Raw genomic sequence first — 14320 nt, forward strand, 5'->3', positions numbered from 1 at the left:
TTGTACCATACCCTTGTCCGCACACTATAGACCAAGAAGGGCTTGACGTACCTGCGCCTGCATCTCGCTGATCCGCAGCACCACCGCTGCAGCACTGCGCTCCAGGGCGCCGCCAGGTCGCGTCGCCACGTAGCCCTCTGCCACGCTCTGTACACGTACCAGCAGCGGCGCCTGCGCCTGCGCGACCAGGCGCTCGGCATCGCTCGCAGCGTCCAGGACCACGAGCACGAGCGCCAGCGCCGCCCCCGCCACCGTCGCATCGGGATGCCCACTCTGCCGCTCGGCAAACGACAGCACATCAGGCACAATGCGCGTCGCAAAGAACGGCGCGTGCCGGCCCGCTTGGCACAGCACACACAGCGTATGCAGCACGGCCGCGACGACCGGCGGCGACGTCATGGCGTCGCTGCCCGCATACGTACGCGACACCTGCTGCTGCGCAGCCTCACACCGGCGCAGCAGGGGAAAGACAAAGGCGCTCGCAGCCGCCGTGAACGGCACCGCCGGCTTGACACTCCAGGCGGGCGCAGGCGCGGACCCCAGACGCGCCGCCTGCCGCCGCGCCACATCCACGCCATGCTGCGCGAGCCGCTCCTCGCCACCCGCGCGCGCGCGCGCGGTAGCCGCCTCGGTCAGCCCCAGGGACGCCACGGCCGGCTCGAGCGGCGTGAGGCCGGCCATCTCCTGCGCGGCATCCGCGATCGCACGCAACATGGACAGCCGCTGCGCGAGCGCATAGTGCGGCGAAAACACCTGCTCGCACAGGCAGTCCACCACCACGCCCGGCGCTGCCACACACAGGGCGCACAGCGCGCGCGTGCGCCGCTCGTCCAGCGCTCGGATCCCGTAATTGTCCTGCAAGGACGCAAGTGCGATCGCCACATCGACGGCATGCTCGGCGATCTCGGCGCCCCACCCCGTCTTGCGCCGGATCAGCGGCTCGGCATGCTTGAGTGCGAGCTTGTTCGCTCGGTATGCGCGCTCACGCAGGAGCGGCACCAGCTCGTAGATATACACAGGCACCCGTGGCTTCTTCCGTAGCGCCGCGTCGAGCAGCACAGAGGTGTCCCCGTCGTCGTGCTCGCCCTCGCTGCTCTCGTCCGACGCGCCCGGGGACATGCTCGGCACAGGAGCCGCCGCGCGGTCCGACACATCCTCAACGAGCGGGCGCCGCGCAGGCACGCGCCGCGGCAGCGACACGGTCACAGGCGCGGACGGCCGAGGGGCGCGGTCGCTCGCAGGGCGCGGCGGGGCGGCCGGCTCGGCGGGCCATGCGACGGGCTCCGTCGACGGCCAGAGCGGTCCGGCGCGGTCGAACAGCGCACGCAGCACGCGGCACGTCTCGCGCCCGTCGCCGCGCCCGTCCCAGACGGCCTCCGGGAAGCGGAGCGGGCGCTCGACGCCGCTCGAAGCACTCAGCACCTCGGCAACGAGCATGCCGAGTCGCCGGACGGCCGGATCGCTGTGCTCCATGTGCGCAGACACACCACGCAGCACGGACGCCGACGTCGCATGCGCCCGAATCGCCTCGGGCGCGGGCACCACACACTTGAGTGCCACGAGCACGAGCGTCGTGACGTCCTCGGCCTGCGTCAGCGACGCGCGCGCGATGCGCCGCGGATCGCTCCATGCACGCAGGAGCGCCGCGAGCGACTCGATGGGATCCCGGTCCATGGCCCAGGCGGCTAGCGCGATGCACAGCAGTGGCCCGTGCGTGGCAGCCTGCGCGCCACTCAGCCGCGCCCACGACCAGCGCGGCGCCTCGGCTGCGCCGGCCACGATGGCCAGCATGCGGTACGCGCTGTACGCATACTGCATCGCCTCGCGCGTGAGAAACGCGCGGCCCTCCGTGCCCGGCGCGCGCTCGTCCTTGGCGACCGGGCGCGCGAATGGCGTGCGCTCGATGCGCGCCTGCCATAGGGCAAGGAGCGCCTGCAGCACCGTCTCGCGCACGCGCTCCTCACACGCCTCCCACACGAGCGCCCACGCCGCCTCGTCGTGGACGTGGGGCGCAGCTGCCTGCCAAAAGGCAGGCGTGACGTGGCCTGCGCGCGCGAGCCGCGCAAGCAGCACGGCCAGGCGCCCGGCCGCGTCCGTGCTCATGCGCTGGGCCATCGCCTGTGCCAGTGATGCGGGCCATGCCGCATAGGCATCGAGCATCGCGCCGGCCGACGGCCGCGGGCCATACACGTTCGCGACGCGTGTCGGCAGGGCGCTCATCTGCGCGGCCGCCTCGGCCCAGCGCAGGTCGCGCCGCGCCGCGTGCGGCTCGGCGCCGCACGCCTCGAGGGCATGGCCAAGCATGCGTGTGGCGTCCAGGCGCTCGAGGACCCACGTAAGCGCCTCGAGCGTGGCGGGGTGGCACTCGGCGCGCGTCGTGAGCAGTGCCGCGCACGTAGCGAGCGTGTGCGTCCATACCTGCGCGACGGCCAGCGTCTCACCGTCCGGCACGAGCCACCCACGCAGCACCGCGTCGTACAGGTCGTGCTGCTGGAGCGCGCCGGCCCACGTCACGCACAGCGTCGTCAGCAGGCTGTGCTGGCACGCGCCCCACCACGCCGGCACCGTGCCGCAAGGTCCGGGCGCGTCGCGCGTCGACGCCTCATAGGCTGCAGGCAGCGCGCCCACGAGGCGCAGGGGCGGCAGGACGGCATCCACGACCTGCTCCCATGTGGCGGCGGTGCCTATGCAGGCCGGCCATGCATCGCCCATGGTCGATGGGGGGTGGTGGAGGTTCTGCCATGACGCCTGTGCCGGAGGGGCGCGGTGGGCTGCCCATCGTGTGGCAGCTGCGCGACCGGTGTGTCCTGCTCGTTGGCGGCGGCGAGGTCGCGGCCAGCCGCGTTGTGCATCTTGCCGCGGCGGGCGCACACATCACCGTCCTCGCGCCTGCCGACGGGCTGCACCCTGATGTGCGTGCGTGGGTCGACGACGGCACGATCCATGCCTACGTCGACGACGTGTACCGCGATCCGACGCAGCTCGTGCGTGCTGCGGGGCAAGACTACGATATGATCCTTACCGCCATTGACGACGCCGCGCGCAGCCGTGAGGTGTGCGAATGGAGCCGCGCGCGTCGCATCCCTGTGAATGTGGCGGACGTGCCGGACGAGTGCGACTTTTACTTTGGGTCCATGATTCGCCGTGGGCCCCTGCAGGTGATGGTCTCGACGAATGGGCGCGGGCCGCGCCTCGCACGCATCCTGCGGCAGCGGATCGAGGCGGCGATCCCCGCGTGCGCTGGCGAGGCCATCTTGCGTGTCGGCCTTCTGCGCGCCAAGCTGCGAGCGTACGCACCGGAGCCGGGTCTGGCGTCCGAGCGCATGGCGTGGATGTCGCGTGTGTGTGATGCCGTTCCAATTGACGCACTCGCGTGCTTGGACGAGCCGACGGCGGAGCGCTGGGTCCGCGAGGCTTGGCCCACACGCACGGTGCCTCGCGCTCCACGGCGCTGGCGCGCATGGGCCCCGGTGACCTGGCGCGACATGACGAGTTTCCTGGTGGGATGCACTAGTGTGGCTCTCGTAGCCCTATGGTACAGGAGGCAGTAGCGATTCCAGCGAATTAGGGAAGAGTGTTGGCTGTCGGCATGTAGGGCATGTAGCCACTCGATGACATCGCAGGCTGTGGCCGCGCGCTGTCCACAGGGGGTGCCTCCGATGCCAGGTAGGATGGCAGCGCGCTCGGCATACTGCTCTCTGTTGAGGCAGGGGGCGGCGCAGTCACAAGGACACTTGGCTCCGGAGGCGCGGACACTGTGGGCGGCGCGAGCATCGCAGGCCCCGCTGCCGGTGCGTCGACGGACCCATAGCCGAGCGGTGCATCCATCTGCGGACCTGGAGGCCCAGGCGCATACGGCGGGGCCGCTCCGTACGATGGCGTGTAGGACTGGGGCGGCGGCGGCATATGCGAATGAGACATCGGCGGCTGGGGCATATGCGAAGGAGGCATCGGCGGCTGGGGCATATGCGAAGGAGGCATCGGCGGCTGGGGCATGTGCGAAGGAGGCATCGGCGGCGGGAACATGTGCGACTGAGACATAGACGGCGGAGGGATGGATGGAGGCATAGACTGGGACATGGGCATGCCATACTCAGGTGCCATAGCATGCGGCGGCGGCGGCGGCGGCGCAGGTGTGTCCGAGGGCGACCGCGGCACACCGGCACCGACAGGGCGCAGCCCCGACGGCGACAGCGCACGGACCTGCGACGCCTCGGGCATATACAGGCCCGACACCTCAGGCTGGCTGTGGCGGTACGTGTCCATGGTCGGGAAGCCACCGCCTCGTGCAGCAGCCTCCTGCAGCGCCTTGGTGCTGCCGATACCCTCAAAGTACGCGCGGTCTTCCGTGGTGTCGTCGACCGGCACATCGGGCGCCGATGGCGGCACGGGCGGGAACGACGGGATCACATCGTTCACTGCGTTCGAGGTGGCATCCGGCACATACTGGTACAGGTCCGGCTGTGAAGGCGCCGACGCCACATTTGTGTAGCGCCGCGACGGCTCCTCCCATTCGTATGCGTCGTGCTGGCTCTCGTGTACGGTCGGCAGGCCCGGGGGAGGCGAGACCGTGTCCGCAGGCGGCATTTCCGGCGCGACCCATCCCTGGCTGCCCTGCTCGCGGTCGTCCAGGGGCTGCATGCCATGCGCGGGTAACCCTGGCGTCGCGCTTGGCACCGTGGGGTGGGTGCTGAGCATGGTTTGGCTCATGTCAGGGCCTGCGCCCGTGTCCAGTCCGTCGTGGCGCGGCTGCGCCGCCATCGGCGACACGGGCGACGCCTGCGCGCGGTCCACATTCAGCTGCGACTCGCGCGGCTCAAAGTGGATCGATTCGAGCTGGCGCACTGCTTCCTGCAGCAGGCGGTTCGTGCGCGCCTCGTTGCGGTACGGCGCGCGCTGCGTGCCGGGCATGGTCGGCTGCAGCGGAATCTCCTCGACAAGCAGGCGGCACGACTCTGCAATCACGATCGTCTTCTCGGCAAGCTCCATGAGTCCACCGCTTTTGAGCCCCAGGGCCTCGGCGATGGTATGCCGCTTGTAGTCACCGAGCGCCGCTTCCTCGTGCGCCATTTCGTTGTTGAGCACCTCCATGTCGCTGCGCAGCTCGCGCAGGCTGCTCGTCACCTTGGCGAGGTCCTTGTTCTCAGGGCCCATCTTGGCTAGCTTACGCTCCATACCTTCAATTTTACTCAGGAGCGAGCGGCGGCGGTTCTTCAGCTCCGCATACTTCTCCTCGCGCGAGCGGATCGACTTGAGGTGCAAGCGCATCGTCGACACATAGTAGTTGTAGCGTGTCTCGGCGCGGCTCAGGTGCTCATACAAAAACGCCACCTTCGGCAACACGTCTTCCAGGTCGTCACCCTCGCCACTCGCCCAAACACGCAGCGCGTCAGCCGTGTTTTGGGTCTCGACAGCCATCTTGGCGTTAGAGGCGACATACGCCTTTTCTGTGTGAATAAGATCCTGCAGGGACTTCAGGTCACTATTCCCCAGCTGCGGGATCTTCGAATTGTGCGCCACGGCCGACTGGGCTTTCTTGAACAGCGACATGGCGGCTCCGACAGAGGGCGGGCTTTTTCGTGGTGCTACGGAAATACGCCGCCTGTCGTCGCTCGTGGAGGCCCTGCCGGCACGCATACGACTTATGTCAGCACACGTGGCTTTTGTTCGTGCGACGAAGGCTCGTGCGGTGCCTTGCCTCATGGCGCGGCATAGCACGCACAAGCGCCGCCGGGGCGCCATGCGGGCTGACCGCGAACGCGGGGCGCCAGGCGGGCCGGGGCGCCTACGCAGTGCCTCTTTCTCATGGGGGCCACACACGCGCTCAGAGCTCCAGACGGCGGTCCTCTCGCACCCATTTAACCATACCGTACGTGCACATCCTAACGAAAGCTGAATCTAGTCGTGCCGGCCACCGCAGACGTGAGACCCCTTCAAGCCGCGCTGGAGAACACCATCCACGCAGCCGGTCCAGGGCCGTGCCTCGCGCACGTCCCCGCCACGCTGTTTCTCGAGCCGTCGTTTGTGGCCCAGTACATCCTTACAGGCTCACTGTACGCCCTAAGCATGACCCGCCTCGACTCCGACGATACCCTGTGCGTCGATGGCCAGGGAATGCTCATACTGTCGGTGTGCAAGGACACGTACCAGCAGCTGGGCCTCGTGGGCCGCCCATGCCGCTTCGCACATGGCGCGTCCGGCCGCATGGGCGATCGGCGAAGCGGGCCTGTATCGCGTTACATGATCCAGCTGCCTCTTTCTGATCCATCGTTTGTGCCGGGTAAGCGCGGCTACGAACGCGCACGGCAGTGCCTCGCGGCGTGGGACAAGGCTCGGGGGCGCGCATCCTGGCCCTGCCTGTTCGCATGGACTCCGCCCGCGCCGTTCGACGCGCCCTCAGCGCGTGCGTGGGCTCCTATCACATTCTCCGAGGCGCTCGTTGATCCGACAAACGTGCGTTTCGTGCAGCCGGATACGGTGGTGCGCATGCACGAGGACGTATGGGCGCCACGCCGCCCGAGTGCACCCAGCCGCAGCGACGTGGGCCTGTGGCTGGAGTGGGCCGGGCTCATGGCTCTGCCGTCGCCGCGCCTGCGCGCGTTCGACAGGTGCGAGCCCTATGTGTGCTTGTACGATCCCCCCCCCGCCAGCACGCCCAGCGCGTGCCTGCACCTGCGTGTGATGGGATGGCTGCCGCCCGCGCTTGTAGCGCAGTGCCTACAGATCGCCTGGGACTGGGTGGAGGCGCACCGCAGCATCGCGGCTCTCAGCGTGGGCGGATTCGCGGATACCCCGATTGCATGGCAGTCCAAGTACCCTGGGCATGCGCTGCCGCTGGGCAGTGGCACGCTCACCGGCGCCGGGCCGCCGGACGACGGGCGCACGGCGGCTACGCGCGCGCGGAAAGTGCGGCGCAAGGGGCACATTCGCGCTGGCGAGACGGAGCATGGTATTTTGCGCTCGGGCGAAAATGGCTACACAATCCTGCTCTTTCCGGAGCGCAGCGCCGACGACGATGCGCAGGTCTTCCTGCTAGAGTCGGTCGAGCTCGATACCCATTAGTGGAGGTCCCCGGCGCACGGGACAGTTTCCCCCACCATGTGGCGCCGGCAAGTAGGTCTGCATGCTGCGCGTCTGCATACGTGTGCGCCGCGCACGAATGGAAATCTGTTTCAAGTGAGTCTTGTGCACTGACGCCAGACGCTCCTGCATGGCGAAGGAGGGGCCGAGGCGTTGTCGCACAAGCCTGGCACGGACAACTATGTGTATGAGCTTCAGCGTACGTACTGCGAGCTTATGCAGGCGTGGCTGTCAAGCCGGAGCATGTGGCGCCGTACACGCAGGCGATGTATGTATCGGCGGCTGACCGCAGGGAGAGCATGGCGCACCAAGTGGCCGTCAAGTATGGCAGTGCCGCGGAGCACATGGGTAGCTGGGAAGTCGTGGTCGGCGACATGGGCCACTTTTGTACGTGGCATCGACTCATGCAGACCACGTCTGGCGCTACGCGGGCTACGAAGGCTTTGACAAGGTTTCACGGGAATTTCGCTCGGATCCCCTGCTGATCGAGCACCATGAGCACATCGCACCCATGCTGCAGCACCGCCGCAACTGGCTGACGCAGGCCTTTACATTCTGGCAGAACACCGATTGGGACTTGGGCGACGGCGTCTATGAGCTGCGCACCTACCAGCTGCAGCCGGGGCACTTGCTGGAGTGGGAGCGCATCTGGTACGTACGGTGAACCAACATTAGGCGCCAGGGTCTCGAGGCGCGCCGCCCCTTTACAGAGCCGCTCGGCGCATGGTTTTCGCGCCTTGGCGAGCTGCATCAAGTGTTCCACCTGTGGAAGTTTGACTCTATGGAGGATCGCGCGCGCATCCGCGCGGCCGCCTGGCAGGTCGAGGTACGCACGACGACACTGACATATAGGCGTGGAGCAACACCGTGAACCAAGTGCGTAGGTCGACTAACCAAGCAGACGACGCGCCTCGTCCAGCATCAGCGTGCAGAGATTCTGCGCCTGTGCTCGTCCCGGTAGCGCGATAGCGGCCGGGCGGGGTGCACCTACTGTGCTGACTCAGCACGGGCCCCCCCTTGCGGCGGGGTTGGCCAAAGGGCATCACGCTACTCGGGCAGGGCCAATCATGCAGGTCCATAGTCGTCCGCGCGGGGCGTCATCGCGACGCGTCTGACGAAGAAGCTGGCCCACCCCGATCCGCGTGGATTCATTGCAGGGAGTAGTGCGAGTATCTCCCTTGCTGCCAGGGCTGTCGCGTTGCCACGAAACCTTGGTGGAACGCAAGGTGCACATCCTGCGACGGGCACCAGAGGTCCTCTGCATCCATCCAGTGCACGCCGTCGTCCTCTTTAGCTAGTCCCGTACGACGTGGGCTCGGGACGATCGGGCATGTTTTATTTCCCTACCACCCAGCCGGTCTCACCGTCGGGGCCGCGGAACGCCATGGCGTCCGGTGCCTATATGGGCATCCCGCCCATGGGCGCAGGCTTCCCTCCGTCGGGTCTGGAACTCGATGGCCACTTCTCATCCCCTATGACCCACAGTGTGAGCGAGGCGGGCGTCGATGGCGCCGCCGCGCTCTCGCCGACCCAGCTGCGGCACCTCCCTCTCGGCACGATCGCAGGGCCCGTGAACTCGCCTATGCCTGTGACGATGCAGGCGCCGCCTCTCTCGACCGACGGCAAGCGGCGGCGCATGTCGCCGCCTTCGTTCTCGTCGCCGGTCCGCCCTGAGCCGAGCAGCTCGCCCTACGGCATGATGATGCCTCAGGCAGCTGGCCTAAACGGCTCCATGTACTTCCCGCCCTCTATGCTCTCGTTCAACGTGCCAGAGTCGCCGTCGCCGTCCTCCAGCGCGGACATGGCGCTCCAGAGCCAGCCGCTCGGCGCCAACCTGTCGCCGCTGGCCCACCGCACTGCGTTGCGCACTGCGTCGGCGAGCGGGACCTCGCCGAGCAGCCTGCCGGGTCCGTCGTACCATGAGAGTCCTGTGATGCGCCGCGCCAACAGCTACGGCGGCGTCAGCGCGCCCTGGCCGACGCGCGACCCGATGGGCCTCTTCCATGGGACGCCAGGCCTGTCGTCGCCGCCGACAGCGTCGCCGCACATGGGCCCTCCGATATCGGCGCCGCTGATGATGCAGCGCCAGTACAGCTCGCCGCAGCCTCGCGCCTCGCGCGAGCGCAGCACGCGCCAGTCGACGACAGATGTCTGGCCCGACGACGTCGAAGTGGCCTTTTGGGAGGCACTGCGGCTCATACCCAAGCTGGGCCGGCGCAAGGTGCTTGTGCATGGCAAGCCGTGTGGGCGCAACGAGCTGATTGCCGACTACATTGAGCGCAAGACGGGCAAGATGCGCTCGCGCAAGCAGGTGTCGAGCCACATCCAGGTGCTCAAGAACGTCAAGCGCGGCGACCTGGAGTTCCAGCAGCTCATTGCCGAGCCGACGAGTGAGGAGGACTACTACACGCCGGCGGGAGGGATGATGTATGCGCACACGCTTGCCGAGTACAGCATGGGCCTCCTCGGCTTCTCGCTGACGCCCTCGTCGTCCGATGTGCTTCCCTCCCCGATGCTCTCGACGAGCACGTCGCTCAGCCCAGCGGTCGGCAGTCCTCTGCCGGCGAGCCACTCGCCCGCACAGTCACCGGCGACAGGCCTCATCTCCAAAGCGCTCGACAACATGCACGTCTCGTCGTCGCCATCGCCCAATCCGGCCGCACGCGGTCTGCCGCCCACGGGTGTGCGGCAGACGTCGCCCGCGCGGCTGGTTCCGCTGCACGAGCTGGACCCACTGCCGACGTTTATGCCCACGGCCTTCTCCCTCTGGGCGCACTCGAGCAAGTCGGACGACTGCCACCACTACACCAGCTTGGATACGCTCGCCATGTCGAAAATTCTGCAGACAGGCAGTGAGGTGCCTGTGCTCCCGAGTAACGGTCCCACTGCGACGTCCTTCCGCTTCCCCCACCTGGCCGAGATGCACCGCCAAATGTCCTGTCCTTTTGTACATGTGCATGTTCCTCTCACACTCCCCCGCGCTGAGCCGTCGGCGCCTTTGTACGACCGCCTCGGCGTCGCTCTGTCGATGGGCAGCACCCAAAATACGTCGCTCTCGATGGTCCTGTCGATATACTCGCACGGCAAGTGTGTACTCACGCTCGTGGAGCGCCTTGAGGCGCCGCGGCCGCTCGCGCGTGGGCGCTCCGACTCGGTGCGCGCCTCGTCAAGCGACGAGGCTGCGTCACTGCCGCGCTCGCCTGCGCCCAGCGATGCACGCTATGCGTGGGCGTACCAAGTACCTTTTGCCGCTGACTTTTGGGCGGACTTTTTGAGCCGCAATCACTCGCAGCGCGTCTTCCAGGGCGCGGGCGCCCCAGCCGACATCTCGTACTGCAAAGAGCCCAGCGAACGGGCGTCGGTCGGCATGGCTGTGGCCGGCGTTGCGTTTGTGCAGGAGTTTGTCGTGCTTCACAAGGACACGCCGCATGGCCCGCAGCCCTCGTCGCCCACCCCGTCGGACCAGAGCGTGAGCCCAGGCAGTCGCTTGGGCGACGTCGTCGGCGTGCTCGCCTGGGAGTTTGAGTGCGTCGAGTCAGCGACCCGGGAGCCGGGCACGCCGCGCGTCTCGGTGTTGGGCCCCCCGCTGCCGGCGGGCGCGGCAAAAAGTGCCCCCGCGCTCCAGACGCCGCACCGCACGGCGCCTCCCAGTGTGCCCCAAACGCCCGCGAGCCCCACACTCGGCAGTGCCGCGCGGTCCAGCGCGGGCGATAAGGGCATGTTGGGCCTGCAGCTGCAGCCGAAGCCGGCGGCATCGGCCACGGACATGGGCCTCGGTGTGCCGTCCCGTGAAGCCGAGACGATGGGGCGCACCATGTCGATGCCGGCTACGAGCACGCGTGCTGTGGACGACCCCGCACCCACGGCGCATCTCGCGGTGCCAGACGACCACCTCATGCGGCCCTCGGCGACGCCGCCCCCCATGCCGACGCTCATTCGCACGCAGCCGTCGCCGCTCGCGTCGGGTGGCTCTGCCAAGGCGGAGGAGCAGGGCGTGAGCCCCGGCACGAGACCGTCGGCGCACCCTGAGGAGGCGCACGAGTCCGTGTCCCTGCCGGGGCAGGACAAGCCGCCGTCGCCGCTCAAGCCGACCTCACACTTTATGGCGCCGTCCGAGCCATGGCACCATGGCCTGCGTCTCGGTGCAGATCTGTACCCGTCGGGGGGCGCGGCGCCGGGCATGTCGACGCTCTCCCCAGGGATGATGGCGGCGGACCTGCTGGCCCCCCATGGGCTGGGCCTCATGCCGTCGACCGGCACAAGTGTGCTGCCGCAGCGCTCCCACTCGATGAGCATTCTGAACGAGCAGGACCCTGACCTGGTCGAGCCGTCGACGGTGCCAATCACGTCGTCGCTTTCTCCATTCACTGACTCGATGCCCTCCAGCCTGGACATGGGCGATGCAGGTGGGCGCTGGGGCCTGTCCAGCACGGTCTCCTGGGCCGGCCAGCAGGATCTCATGGATGCCTTTCTCAACAATTCGATGATGGACTCGAGTCATATGCCCCCAGGCTCCCCAACGAACACGCACTCATTTTCGCCCGAGCTAGGCCAGGGGGGGCTGCCGTCCGCCCACGATGTGGCGGCGCCTTCGGCGCGCTGATAGCCCGTAGAAGACCTGCCCTCCACCCAGCCACGCCACCGCCGGCCACGACGATGGACAACGCCAACCCCGTGGTACATGCGACGCGGGCGCAGGGCCCACGCATGGCCGACCACATGGCCGCCGACGAGGCGTGGTGGCGGCATGAGCCGCTTGCGCCGTCGCACTCGCTCTTTGCGCAGGACGAAGAGGCCGACGACGAGGCGCCCGAGGCTCTCGATGCACGCGAGGTCTTCGACCTCGTGCGCTCCATCACGGATCCCGAGCATCCCCTCACACTCGAGCAGCTGGCCGTCGTCAATGAGGCGCACATCACTGTCGACGAGGGCGATGCGGCCGCGCGCCGCGCGCCTACGGTGCACCTGGCCTTTACGCCGACGATTCCCCACTGCAGCATGGCCACCCTGATTGGCCTGTCGCTGCGTGTGCGCCTCATGCGTGCACTGCCGCCGCGCTACAAGGTCGATGTGACGATCCGGCCCGGCACGCACCAGTCGGAGGGCGCGATCAACAAGCAGCTCAACGACAAGGAGCGCGTCGCGGCGGCCCTTGAGAACAAGCACCTCCTCGGCGTCGTCCACGGCTGCCTAGCGACGTCGGCGCTGCGTGGCGCAGAAGCTTGAGGTGTCATGTACATAGTCTATCAATCGAGCGCCACGTTGCTCAGCCCGCGCAGCAGCGAGGCACCATGGACCATGCCTGTCGTGGCCACCACGAAACGGCGCGTGCGCTGCTGCCGGCTCATGAGGCGCAGTGCGGCGATTTCCGCGTACGTCGCGCCGCCGACAAAAAACACCAGCGTGGTGGTGATACGTTCGCTGTCGCGCGCGCCGCGCGGCTCGTCCGCCTGCATCACGTCGAAGGTGGCGCCTGGCAGCGCCAGGATCGCCTCGTCCACGTCGTGCCACCCGGCGATCCGCGCAGCTGCGGGTCGCTCGCCGCTCTGTTGCAGCGCTTGGAGCGTGCGCTCGTGCTGGCAGATGCTCTGCACGAGGCGGATCGACCCCGGGGCCATGCCGCTGAACACGTACGAAATATCGCGCGGGTGCCTCTCATCCACGTCGTCGTCCACGAGGCGCAAGGGCTTGGCTACCTGCGCCCACGTCGATACACTCGCACCCTTGGCTGCCGGCGTCGCATAGAGGATGCGCAAGTGGCGGAGCGCGAGCAGCAGCGGGAGGTAGGCGTAGCCGTACATGTGCACGACGGTGGTCGTGAACGTATCGAGCCACGCCGCTTTCACGCCACCGTGCACGTACGAGGCAAGGCATGCAAGTCGCACCACATCTAGGGCAGGCGCACCCAAGTCCATGAGCTCGTCGATGGCCTGCAGCTGCGGCGCTACGGGCGCGCCAGCGACCAAGTTCTGCTGGATCTCGAGCACGCGGTGGAAGCGCTCCAACTGCGTGATCTGCAGCAGGTGCTCTGTGATGTTCGTGTGTAGGCGCAAGCTCGCATGCTCCGTCTGCAGCGAGCCAAGGCGGCTCACAAACGCACGCAGCTCCTGCACGGTGCTCGCGCTGTGCCGGCCCTCGTAGTCGTGGCTGATCCGCTGCGCGATCCCATGCAGCTTCTCGCCCACGACGGCAAAGTTGTCGTCCTGCAGCGCCTCGAGTAGCGTGTCGTCTGTGCCGTCCATGCGCACCTTGCGCGGCGCACCGGTGCCGCCGACCCATGCGGCGTCGACATGAGCGAAGCCGTGGTGTATGCCCAGCACTTCGTCCACCAGGCCCAGGTACGTCAGCTGCGTGCAGAGCGGCGTCACGAGATCCACGGTGCGGTCCAGCACGATGAGTGCGTCAATCTGTGGCGATGCAGCGGACAGCGATGCACACGGCTCCGACGCGAGGTGCTCGCGCCGCTGGCGCACAAGCAAGTCGCACAGCCGGTTCGCCAAGTCGCCTTTGCCGACGACGCGCGGGAATAGGCCCCACATGCGCTGCAGCGTCATGAGCGCCTGCGACGCGTGGAAGAGGGCGGTGTGGTCGCCGTGCAGAAACAGGTCCGCAAATGCGCCGGGGTCCTCGAGGCTCAGCACGTCGGGACCATGCACAGTGAACTCGAGACACAAGTCGTGCACGCGCACGGCCGGGAGCAGGCTGCGCTCGCGCAGATAATGCAGGCACCGCTCGGTGCGGTGCGGCACAAAGGCTACCGTGTACACATAGTGCGTCTGGCCCTCGGGCGACGCTGCCATGTCCGCCACGTAGTGGGCTGCGAGCGTCTTCATCCAGCGCGTCTCGGGTCGGCACAGGTAGAGAAGGTGCCGTGTCGGTGCATGCACACGCACCGGCCGCGTGTCCGGGTCGGCCTCTTCCATCCAGAACATCTTCTCGACCCCCTGCTGGCGCAGCGCAGCGAGATCCGCCACGAGCCCCAGCGGTCCCGCGAGCTCGGGGTCCATAAAGAGGGTCTTGGCCTCTGAAATCACATCCAGCGCGCGGCTTAGCTCGTCCTGCGCGAGGCGCACGAGGGGCGTGAGGTCTACGCCGTCCCACGCATCGCGCGCACGATCCGCCGCCCCCGCCATGCCACAAGGAACACCGCGGCGGCAGGCAGGCCGCTGACTCAGCGTTTGTCGGGGGCGACCGCCGGGGGAGGTCAGCCTGTGCATGCTCCGTGTCGTTCTTCGTGCCA

General features: G+C 67.8%; 8 protein-coding genes across 8 annotated transcripts; 5 read left to right on the forward strand and 3 right to left on the reverse strand.

Annotated features, from left to right (window-relative positions):
- Nucleotides 1-24: 24 nt before the first annotated feature.
- MSY001_1925 (uncharacterized protein) lies at nt 25-3462 on the reverse strand (the record flags this gene model as incomplete). Its single annotated transcript, XM_018883751.1, has 3 exons — nt 25-2684; nt 2747-3281; nt 3370-3462. 3 exons carry the CDS (start codon nt 3460-3462, stop codon nt 25-27), a joined length of 3288 nt encoding a protein of 1095 aa, XP_018740481.1.
- On the forward strand, nt 2742-3474 carry MSY001_1924 (uncharacterized protein; the record flags this gene model as incomplete). The annotated part of the gene is made up of 2 exons (XM_018883752.1): nt 2742-3373; nt 3414-3474. 2 exons carry the CDS (start codon nt 2742-2744, stop codon nt 3472-3474), a joined length of 693 nt encoding a protein of 230 aa, XP_018740480.1.
- Nucleotides 3475-3722: 248 nt separating this feature from the next.
- On the reverse strand, nt 3723-5550 carry MSY001_1926 (uncharacterized protein; the record flags this gene model as incomplete). The annotated part of the gene is made up of 2 exons (XM_018883754.1): nt 3723-3828; nt 3857-5550. 2 exons carry the CDS (start codon nt 5548-5550, stop codon nt 3723-3725), a joined length of 1800 nt encoding a protein of 599 aa, XP_018740482.1.
- Nucleotides 5551-5740: 190 nt separating this feature from the next.
- Nucleotides 5741-7062, forward strand: MSY001_1927 (uncharacterized protein; the record flags this gene model as incomplete). The annotated part of the gene is made up of 2 exons (XM_018883755.1): nt 5741-5869; nt 5893-7062. The coding sequence occupies 2 exons, from the start codon at nt 5741-5743 to the stop codon at nt 7060-7062; spliced, it is 1299 nt and encodes a 432-aa protein (XP_018740483.1).
- A 317-nt stretch (nt 7063-7379) lies between these two features.
- Nucleotides 7380-7744, forward strand: MSY001_1928 (uncharacterized protein; the record flags this gene model as incomplete). The annotated part of the gene is made up of 2 exons (XM_018883756.1): nt 7380-7467; nt 7491-7744. The coding sequence occupies 2 exons, from the start codon at nt 7380-7382 to the stop codon at nt 7742-7744; spliced, it is 342 nt and encodes a 113-aa protein (XP_018740484.1).
- Nucleotides 7745-8464: 720 nt separating this feature from the next.
- Nucleotides 8465-11683, forward strand: MSY001_1929 (uncharacterized protein; the record flags this gene model as incomplete). Its single annotated transcript, XM_018883757.1, has 1 exon — nt 8465-11683. One exon carries the CDS (start codon nt 8465-8467, stop codon nt 11681-11683), a length of 3219 nt encoding a protein of 1072 aa, XP_018740485.1.
- Nucleotides 11684-11736: 53 nt separating this feature from the next.
- MSY001_1930 (uncharacterized protein) lies at nt 11737-12306 on the forward strand (the record flags this gene model as incomplete). The annotated part of the gene is made up of 1 exon (XM_018883758.1): nt 11737-12306. One exon carries the CDS (start codon nt 11737-11739, stop codon nt 12304-12306), a length of 570 nt encoding a protein of 189 aa, XP_018740486.1.
- Nucleotides 12307-12326: 20 nt separating this feature from the next.
- On the reverse strand, nt 12327-14213 carry MSY001_1931 (uncharacterized protein; the record flags this gene model as incomplete). Its single annotated transcript, XM_018883759.1, has 1 exon — nt 12327-14213. The coding sequence occupies one exon, from the start codon at nt 14211-14213 to the stop codon at nt 12327-12329; it is 1887 nt and encodes a 628-aa protein (XP_018740487.1).
- Nucleotides 14214-14320: the final 107 nt, after the last annotated feature.

The sequence above is a fragment of the Malassezia sympodialis genome, genomic scaffold (genome assembly GCF_000349305.1).
Source record: "Malassezia sympodialis ATCC 42132 genomic scaffold, msy_sf_9, whole genome shotgun sequence".
NCBI lineage: Eukaryota > Fungi > Basidiomycota > Malasseziomycetes > Malasseziales > Malasseziaceae > Malassezia > Malassezia sympodialis.